We start from the raw sequence: 11,045 nt of genomic DNA, 5'->3' as shown, positions 1-11,045 counted from the left end.
CAGCTCTGTCAATCATCAAAGATTCGTAAACTCATACTTAAATACATACAAATCATAAAAAGTATAACACGTGATATTCATGTGCAACTAATGATGTTATCAAAACTTACCGATGGCATCATTATCCTGTTTGTCGGTTACACCCTACATAAGAAGTAAATCATCAGAAAAAAGCATATTGAATAGCCATCATAACCAGAAGAAGAAAAAAAAAATCATAGAAAGAAGACAAGATATTACAACCAGAGTTGGTGATGCATCGGGAGTTTTAGAATCGACTGGATCATTAATTGTATTTGCTTGAAATTTCTCAAGGGTCTGATCTGATTTAATCCCGTTATCCGGTGCTGGTTGTGAACCGAACATATGGACCAGAGAATCAGATTTTGGCACACTGGAAGTAGACGATGAAGAATCAATCTTAAAAGCCTCAGATAAGCAGTCTTTTGCGACATTAAGACTTTCAACATCACAATCAGAAGTAGGTTCAACTGAAAAACAGATTATGAAGGAACTGTTAGCATACAAAGATTTATATTTTAACACATCACTCGATTTAACATATCCATAATTGTGGTTCAACTACAATCAACAATAATATAGACCTAAACATAAAATATACATTAAATACCTACGCATCTGACAGTTATCACTACAATTGCATTTGTACAATCTCAAATAAAATGTACGGACTTCATACAAACCCTAATTTTACTAGTTCCTTTTAATGCAAACTTAAAGTGAAACGATCATCGGCTATCATCAATCAAACTAATAGATAATCTTAAGCTGCTAACGATTATTAACTATAATTTCAAACCCTAGATAGTAAAAATTGAACTAAAATTGCATAAAAGAGAAAAGAGCGGAGTATTATAGATGATGGAGGAAAATGAGAGTGAGAGCGAGCGAACCAGAATTGAGAAAATCGAGAAAAGAGAGGACGATGCGACGACAGAGAGGGGAATCAGCCTCCTCCAAATTCGCCATTTTTTCGTTCAACAAAATCAGTGCAAAATAACAAATATGCCATGCCACTCAAGTTCTTTTCTATTACGGGCCCCAATAAGTAATAATAAAAATGTATATTTTATTGTTATCATCTAATATAATCTAATATATACATAGCTCTTTATTATTAACAAACCTGTTCCAGTGATTTTCCGAAAGATATCCCGTTATTATGCTTTTTTATCTCTTTGTTAGTGTAGCCGTTATTTAAGTTTTCATTAGTTATAGTCTTGATTTTACTTTGTTTAATAAATTCAACATATTTATTCATCTTGTTGTGTCCCATTTGGTTAGGTTAGTGGTTAAACTAGGGCTAGTTGATGGATTCTTTTGTATATTTATACTGTTTAATCTTCAGATTCGTTCTAATGTTATTGTTTTTTAGCAAAAAAAAAAAAAAAAAAAGGATTGTTTTAAAAAACCTACATAGCTACTTGTAATAAAATTTTATTATCTTGAACATTAAATAAATTACTTTTAACTTTAGAGACTTTATGGGTTTCAAATAATTTATACCTAGCTTAAGACCCGCAAAATTTGCGGGTTTAAGTCAAAGAATTACCAAAAAGAAAAACGTGTATGTAACAACTTAAAGAGGTTTCATTCACTTTAAGTGGTAATCGATATGCAAAAAAGTCGCACATAGTGAGACAAATGTTTCCAACATCATTTTCTATTTCTACACTTTTATGCAAAATGTCTATCATGTATCCATCTTCAGCATACGATAATAATAAAGGCTACTGGAGTGTAAGATGAGAAGGATGTAGCTCACTTATACGCTGTAAATCTCTTTTATGAGTTTCCAAAATGATGTCTCTTTTATTAGCAGTACCATCAAGATCACCTTATATATAGGTCCATCTGTAGTTCTTCTGCTACTAATTAACTTCAATTGTATAGATTCAGCTAAAGGATTTAACCATCAAGATCACCTTATATGTAGGTCCATCTGTAGCTCACTGTTAACTTATAATTGTAACACAACGGTTTAGGAATTGAGCAAACCTGAATCATAAAACATCTATATATATTTTATTCAATTAAAATCACCATCAAAGAGATAAATACTAAAACCAAGATGTACCAGATCCAAATAATAGAAAAATGATAATTGTGCGAATCAGTATTCAATAAGCATATCAACAGTATTCAAAAACAAAGAGACACAAAAACTAAGTTCTAACCGATACGGGATATGTCATTGATGAATGACTTCTTGGTTTTTAAAGTGGAAGACGTAACGGACAATGGGGTTGCTCCGAGTTCTACTTTTATAGGTGGGCTGTCAGCAGCATTAACAGTATGATCAACGACATGAATGTTTCTCCCGTGTTGGATGACCCGCACAACCGCACCCGCACTGCAAAAATCATAATTAAGGAATAAATTGTTAATCTACTTGCAAAAGAAAAGCTTATAAGTGTTGAAGACAATAAATAGTCGTAGTTGTTGATCTATACTTTAGCAGAAGAAGTGATGTTAGACAAAGATGCATCTTGATTACCGTAATTGATATGTGAATCATTTCCTGAATCGAAAAAGTACCAAAGTAGTTCACGGTGTAATTTAATTGTGAATAACAAAGAAATACCAATTAAACAACATGTACATAATTAATTGTGGTTATATTATTGTATGCAGTGATACCTCGCGCAGACCGTATTTCTCCTTAAACAGAGACAAACTTTGTTCATGATATTGAGCCTCTTCAAGAATATAATTAGAATATCCAGTCTTCTGACTATACTTGTTGACCGAAATGTTGAACACCAGTTTCATCCCGCTAATCCGATCAAGATCATCCGGGATGTCTTAATCCCCCAACATAGTCTTGCAGAGCCAGTACGCTGTTTGTAAAAAGACTTCTGTAGGTCACTTTCAGACAGTGTCAATGAGGCTGAACCGGTCTCATTCACGACACGTACCACAATATTGAACCTATAAAATGTATAGGTTAAACCTTCATATAATATTGAACAGTTTTTGTCAATCAATTCAAACATGCGGCATAGAACATCAGACTTTTGTACAAAGGATGTGTACTTATTCCGTTTTACGGCATACGACTTATTAATCTAACATGAAACTGCCGATATGGACCCTAACATCTAATTATAAAAAGCTAAAAGAACTAAAGAAGAGCTAACCCATACTGACCCAGACCATTTTAACCCATATAATAACCCAAACCCTGGTGACCGAACTTTAACACAACCCACCCATATTGCCACCACCAAACGATTCAACTTATTAATCTAATAACATGAAACTGTCGATATGGGACCCGACATCAGATTGTAAAAGCTTAAAGGAGAGTCAACCCATATTGACCCGGACCATTTTTAACCCATATTATAATCAAAAAAAAAATTAGCCCAACCCATCGTGACCAATCCTTAGCACAACATGCCCGTATTGCCCAACCCGTTGTGACCAACATGTAATCACTGTACTAATTCAAAAATATATGGTGTTCTACAATACCAGCCAGTTTGTCTCCAACCATGGTTTGAAGGGTAAAAAGGGCCACAGAATTTTTCGCAAGTACGTAAACCAATCCTATTTTTGATAATGCTCACACCCAAAAGAACTCATCAAATTTAACCCAAAAACTCCGCTCAAAGTCGACCACCAATTGTTATACTCACAATACACACGCCCCATATTTGTTTTGTGGATCGCATGGGCTAAAGGTTAAATGTTCGTAACAAAATATAATACCTAAATAGCAGAGCAACGTCTCAAGGCTTGTTCTTTCCGTCATCATCAACATACAACAATCATAATCCTAAAAGATGTTACCTCTTGTTTTAGCGTCATCACCAACTAAAAGATTTGTACTCGTTCAAAGAAATAAATGTTTGCGTTAACGACACAACTTATCTGATACAATTCTTCCAATAATTCACGTACATGAGTCGACGGTTATTGGATAGCGAACTTAACATCAGTATAAATAGGTTGAACTTCCAATATACTCGGAATCAGAATCTCAAGCTAACAAATGTTTCGGCTGATCATGCGCGTTTTGGGTTGCCCAAAGTGCATTTCTCTTGCATTAGACCTACTAAATAATGCTTCAAAAAAATTTAGCACATTATCAAATTACTAAAACTCGTGTAATCATATTTGACGATAAGTTAATAAAGTTTTGTCTTTGTCAACCCAGCCCGTTGTGGCCCATAACAAAAAGTTGACCATTTTTTTCATAGCTTGAGGTCCTGACCCGCCCATATTACCTTCTTCGTATTGAGTAGATTCAAGACCCAAAGATAAATTGTTCTGGAAAATGTCCATAGAAATATGCAAGTATGTAGTGTCTATGTCATTGTTTTTAGTAAGGCCTACATAAATAATTTAACTTTAATCAGCCCTATAGACGTGTCTATGTCATCGTTTCCATTTAATCGTTTTTTTTTCCTATTTCACCCATAACACTCGATATAAAAAATATTACCCGATTCATCAAGCAAATAAGTGAGCTGGTGATTTTGTTTAATAGTAATCTGCCCCCAATAGTGTATTGTGTAACACCAAATGTGGATAAGTTATGATAGTATAATCTAGATATAAGGATATTCATTTTCGTGCCAAACTCACCTTAAGCTCAGCAGCAGAGCCTGAACGTGATCGTCCACACACTATAACACTTTCAATGATGAATTCTCTCAAGAAACAACCATGTAAAATAATAGCATTCATGATCTGGAAGTTGGATTTTTTTTTTTTTTTTTTTTTTTTTTTTTTTTTTTTAGCATAATTGATTATCTAGGAACTAATAAGCTAAGAAGGAAGCATTGAATAATAAATGAAACTCAAATCGCGATTTCGCAGAACTGAACCATGCTTTGATATTATTTCAAGGGTGGTTTAGTATTAACAATTATTTCTACTTAACACCAAAAAAACAAAGCACAAAAGGAGATAACACCTTAATCATAAGATCAATAATCGATATCTTTTTCTCTTATAGCGCTTTTGTAGTGAGCTATCTCTGCAACCGTATGGATCTTGCCCTAAAGTCCATTTAGTATCTTTCTCACCGAAATATACTTTAAGTGATCTATGTTGAGTTTGTAGTTCAAAATTTATCGTTTAAAGTTTGAAAGACATATTTCAATCTTTATGCCCAGGGTATCAATATTATCAGGATAACTTTGTTCGTATGTTATAACTTGAATTCATTGTATATTTGTAAAATTAAATTGTATTTATTGAATAAAAGTCGGCGTTGGGATGAGTCGCTAAATGTGACTAAGTTCTAAACTGTTAGAAAATTGTGATGTGCATTAAAACTTCTGTTAGGGGCATATTTTCGACCATATCACATTGTGCATACAAATTTTCAGGATCGGCCATGCCCCCAACTTTGGAGGTAATTTGGTACAAAAAAAAAAAAAAAAACTTTAACTATTTTTTTTTTCAATTCCTTTTTTCAACTTCATTTTTCGTTCCTTTATTTCTAAACGTTCAACAAACCAACCGTTCACCATTTTTTTAACCAACCGTTTTTTAAAACGTTCAATTAACAAACCGTCTACCGTTTTTTAAAACCATTTAATTAACTAAGCGTTAAACGATCGAACTTTTTTCACTTTCTTTTTTTCACCTTCATTTTTCATTCCTTATTTTTTTACCGTTCAATTAACCAAACGTTAACCGTTTCTTTTTAACGTTCAATTAACCGACCGTTAACCGCCCAAAACCAACCCGCGGGGAAACAGGGGTTTTTATATCCTCGCTCGCAAAAAATACCAAAATTTACCAAAGCCGACGCATATCTTAAAACCAACCAACCATGGTGCATTCCATTTGTACTTCTGATAGGAACATCAACCTTTTGTACTTCTGTAACAAAACTAGGGAAGGCAATGTCGCATTATCCGATGTGTCCTCGACATTCGCGAATGCTTCTTACTGTTGTTCAAATCCTCAACAATGGAGAAGGTTCTGCACAATGTAACTTAACTATAGGATACGAGCTTGCGGCAGCTGCAGTTCTAAGCTTGTCGAATCCGTTTGTAATGCAGTTTGAAGGAGGATTGACCGAACTTGAAAACAATGAAAGTGTTATCGGTAAGGAAGAAAAATTCAAGAAGAAAAAACTGAAAGAATGTTGTAAAACCTCTCGTGCGAAATTTTATTACCCTACCAGTGATGCTTTAAATGTAGCGTACGCGTTGCAGTGCTTTGAATTGTCGGAAAATCAAGTAGAATTATGTAACGATAATTCGTGACACCTTAAAACGATGGAAGAAATGTCGAAATTGAGAAAACAGCTTTTACATGTAGTGTTTAACCAAACGTTGGCTGATACACAACAAGACCTTTTATGGACTTGTAGAATTGAAAAAAAGACGATGTAGAACGAGATTGGATGGTTTACACTAACAAGCATCCATTAACGTTAAACGAAGAGAAGATTTTAGGGAAAGCTATGAGTGGGGTGGGCCGATAGAGTAGCGAGACGCGTTACACGAATTTCAGGATTATCTGACAAAGAAAGAAAAGTGAATGCAACCCGTTAAAGTTAACGAGGCGGCATTTCTTCATTGTTGGTCGTCTGTTTCTAGAACGGCCCCCGAGTTTGTTGTTTTCAGTGAACTTGCCAAGAGAAAACGAGTGTGAAACCAAAATGACTTGCGTATCTTTGCGTTTTTTTTCCGCTCCACTTGAAGGCTTACGATCCGCAAACTGACCAGGTTTATGATTGGGTCAATACTACTTTCAATAAAAGTTAACATTTCAGACCATTAGGTTCAAACTATATAACAATAGTATACAATTTCAATGACAATAATAGTACTTGATCCCACTAATAGGCAGAGTAGTGGTGTTAAACTAGAACCATGTTAGGGATAGTAAATAATAATAATAATAATATAATATATAATAATAATAATATAATAATAGGGTACTTATGAAGGTGCACGGCAATCAAGTTGCTGGCCATTTCCTGATTTCGACCCGTAAGTAAGACCAACCAGAACGCAAAACAGGTAGAATTAAGTAAGGTTATCAAATATCAGAGTACGTACTTGGATATCTTAGACACCATTAGATTAGTTTACTACTCCCAAATCCCAATACAACAACCAACCATTTGCAACAAATATCCAAATTTACCAGAGCCGAAGCCTATCTTAAAACCAACCAACTATGAGCAGCAAACAGGTAGAATTAAGATACAAACAGGTAAAAGATTTAAATAACATGTTTTCCAACCAGTGAAAACAAATAGGTTATCAAATATCCAAAATCCCAGAGGGTGGTCTTGTGTTCCATCAGGTGATTAGTTTCCACGAGGGTGGTCTTGTGTTCCATCAACATCATAAAACATCTCGAATGCAGATCCTAGCTTTTCCATGAGTTTCTTCTCAGCTGCCTACAAGTATTGAATATTGATTGATAGTCAACCAAAGCTCATATATAAAAAAAATCATATCATACACCAATTAAACCAAAACACGTACTAACCTGAATATTTCCTTTTATGGTTACATTATCTGGATCCAATTGCAAAGCTACATGTATTAAAACCAGATTAATATATATATATAGTGGTAGGATCAAGAGGGAAGTAACCAATCGGGGGGAAGCGGGGGGAAGCAAATTTTTTTTTTTTCTTTTCGTTTTTTGAAAAAACTTTGTTCACGAACATTATAGATGAGATGAAAATATGAACATTTAGTAGAGACACTTTGTGATAAATGTTTTTATTTGGGCGGGAAAACGCTCAAAGAACTAATATATAACAATTATCGTGTTTTTTTGAGCGTATTTTGAAGTTTTAGCTATTGGTGTTTAGATATTAGAGTTTAGATATTAGGGTTTAGATATTAGGGTTTAGAAATTTAGGGTTTAGGGTTTAGATTTAGGGTTTAGATTTAGGATTTAGATTGAGTTTTTAACACGAAAAACACCAAACCCTAAACCCTAAACCCTAAACCGGGCTAAATTTTACTTCACAAAACATGAAGAAAAAAAAACGTTCATATTCTTCACGAACAATATTATCTTGAATGTTATTTTTGTCGATCGTTTTCCCGCCTAAATAATAACATTCATCACGAAGTGTCTCTTCTAAATGTTCATATTTTCGTGTGATCTTGATGCCGGAAAAAAAAAATTCAAAAAAAACGAAAAAAAAAAAAAATTTGCTTCCCCCCGATTGGTTACTTCCCCATTGATCCTGCCCCCTATATATATATATATATATATATATATATATATATATATATATATATATATATATATATATATATATATATATATATATTGTTTAACAAGTCCACATGGTGATAATTCTCATTAACTAAAAAATGCTCCACTAATAAATTAAAAGAATAAATGAACATAATAAAGAAAGTCATCTTTTGATTGATGTTACAATTTGAAAGATATGTACAAACCTTTTTTATAGCCTTTTTCGATGGCGTCCATGTAATTTCCTTGAGCATGATAAGCGAAGCCAAGACGACTATAAGCCTTGTTGTAAGACGGGTCAATTACAACTGCTTTATGACAGTCACCGATTGCTTCCATATACTGTTTGACCTGAGTGTAAGCAGCTGCTCTGTAAATGTAAAAGTACCCATTCGCAAAAATAAGTAATTTAGATGATAATGATGTACTTTTAGTTAAGGTAAAAAAAAAAAAAAAAAAAAAAAAAAAAAAAAAAAAAAAAAAAAAAAAAAAAAACTCTAATTGTTTGGGTAATGAATAAGTAGTTACCTGTTGCAATAATAAACAGCATTATCCTCAAAAAGTGCAATAGCAGCAGTGTAATGCCCTATTGCATCCGTGTACAACTTTTTTTCCATACTTCTGTTACCTGCATGCATGAAAACAAAAGTACCACCTGAGTGAATGCAGTAATATACTTTGATACTATATACATTTCTACTTAACCATCTTTTCTTTAATTAGAAAATAATAAAAGGAAATCAGCTTCACAAGTAAGACTTAATGATCAAATAAGCAAATTATTACCTTTTAGCTTGAAGGTATCAGCCATGTTTTGAAGATTAAACTCCGAACATCCAGATTTTTTCAGAACCTTAAAGTACACACAAACAATAGAAATATAACAACAGTAAGTCACATCAATCTTTATGTATCATCAAGACAATATTGACACGATCCTGGAGAGCTGTAATACACGCCTTTTTTTCTTTTAAGTTTTTTCAAGATTAATGTGATTCAGATATACAAGTCTGATATAATTTACATGATTTTTATTTTACTTTTTTTGAAGTTAATACGAGAAGTCATTAGCATACCTGTAAAGCACCTACGAACATCCAAGCTGTCTGCATCGCTACCGCAACTTCATTCTGTGTAGTCGGGTGAAAGCGAGCCTTTTGTAAGGCATCACAAAATTGAACAAAAAGTTCATCCTCACTCTTTGCTGTCAATCATGAAAGATAACAAATAAAACTTACTTGCACAGAAGGATTAAATATATTATATGCATAATATGGTGACATAAAAGAATAACATATCGAATAGCCACCATAACCCGAAATATATATAGAAACAAAGATTGAAAAAAAACATAGGAAGAAGACAGAACATTAGTACCAGAGTTTGTGACGCCTCGGAAGTTTTGGAATTAACAGGATCATCAACAGTGGATGATGCATAAGATGACATAACATCAGACAGAACATATCTACTTGCTTCATCATCACTAGCAGAGCTACCTTCAGCTGAAAAACAGATTATGAAGGAGTTGTTAGCATACGATTATCCGCTTAAATTTCATTTACATAATCTCAGTAAAAAGGTATGTCTAAGTGCTCATAAAAACCCTAATTTCACCACTTTCCCTAATTTCACTACTTAACAAGAAGCGATGAGCAGCTGTCAATTTTCTAACAGCAGATATAGTAAACATAATAACGATCATTGCTTATAAACAAAGTAAAATTGAACTAAATTTTAACATATCAGTCAATTTAACATCCATAATTGTGGTTCAACTGCAATTAACATTATTAACATACACCTAAACTGAAATCATGCATTGAACACCTACGCATCTGACAGTTATCTCTAAATTTGCATTTATACAAACTCAAATAAAAACCCTAATATTACTAGTTCTTTATAATGCACACTTAACTTATAGTGAAACAATTAGCGGCTATCATCAAACTAACAATAAATATTAAAACCTACTAACGGTTATTAAATATAATTACAAACCTAGAAGGTAAAATTTAAACTAAAATTACATAAAAGATAATAGATCAGTATTATAGATGATAGTGAAGTGAGAGTGAGAGTGAGAGCGAGCGAACCAGAGTCCAGAAAATTGAGATAAGACCGGACGATTCGACGACAAAGAGTGGAATTAGCCATCTCCAGAATGAGTGCAAACACAAACTAAAATGCGCCGTTTCGTTTTTATTACTCCGGGAGTAAAAGAAGATTCGAGAAGAAGACATTATTACGCTAACAATCACTATGATATGTACATATCAAGCATTTACCCTGCTGTGATTTCCATAAGGCCAACGAAAAAGTGGATTCTGCAGAAACGGTAACCTTTGTGAAATAAACATCTGTCAATTTCTTTATGAGTATTGGGGCAGCGACGTCACTCGGATTACCTAAAATATCAAACCCAACCGTATTATTAAACAGACCCAATGCATCTTCAAAAGCATGACCAAGACCAACAATACCCGTATGACGTAAGAGCTTGGTCTGCAACCCAGCAGACTGTAATCGAGAAGCCAGAAAAGCATAATGACGAACATCTCCCGCAGAATAAACACCAAGCCCTCCAAATGCAAATGGCAAGGTGGCAAGCCGCCACTGCCAATCACCAAACCCAGGCCCTGAAGCAGTAACAATACGCTCCAAGGAAGATCGAAGGGCTTCATCGAAAGCGCGTTGAGCCGCCTCAAATATACTAGGAGGACAAGTACGCAAGGTAAAGTAGAGTTTAGAAACTCCCGTACATGCCCTAAGCAACAACAACTCACACTGAGGATCATCAAGCTTAACAACCTTATCCATAA

At 33.9% G+C, this 11,045-nt stretch overlaps 1 protein-coding gene and 1 long non-coding RNA gene across 2 annotated transcripts; both read right to left on the bottom strand.

Moving 5' to 3' along the window:
- Positions 1 to 8,301: 8,301 nt before the first annotated feature.
- LOC139847795 (small glutamine-rich tetratricopeptide repeat-containing protein 2-like) lies at positions 8,302 to 8,844 on the bottom strand. The gene is made up of 2 exons (XM_071837521.1): positions 8,749 to 8,844; positions 8,302 to 8,590 (listed from the first exon to the last, which is right to left on the bottom strand). Exons 1-2 carry the CDS (start codon positions 8,835 to 8,837, stop codon positions 8,401 to 8,403), a joined length of 279 nt encoding a protein of 92 aa, XP_071693622.1. The 5' UTR covers positions 8,838 to 8,844; the 3' UTR covers positions 8,302 to 8,400.
- A 155-nt stretch (positions 8,845 to 8,999) lies between these two features.
- LOC139847044 (uncharacterized) lies at positions 9,000 to 10,382 on the bottom strand. Its single transcript, XR_011759277.1, has 4 exons — positions 10,320 to 10,382; positions 9,598 to 9,725; positions 9,297 to 9,424; positions 9,000 to 9,073 (listed from the first exon to the last, which is right to left on the bottom strand). It is a non-coding gene; the product is annotated as an uncharacterized lncRNA (long non-coding RNA).
- Between the last annotated feature and the right edge of the window lie 663 nt (positions 10,383 to 11,045).

This window comes from Rutidosis leptorrhynchoides, chromosome 5, assembly GCF_046630445.1.
Source record: "Rutidosis leptorrhynchoides isolate AG116_Rl617_1_P2 chromosome 5, CSIRO_AGI_Rlap_v1, whole genome shotgun sequence".
In the NCBI taxonomy this organism is placed as follows: domain Eukaryota; kingdom Viridiplantae; phylum Streptophyta; class Magnoliopsida; order Asterales; family Asteraceae; genus Rutidosis; species Rutidosis leptorrhynchoides.
Note: the sequence above shows the minus strand (reverse complement) of the source record. Positions and strands in the feature narration are given on the sequence as shown.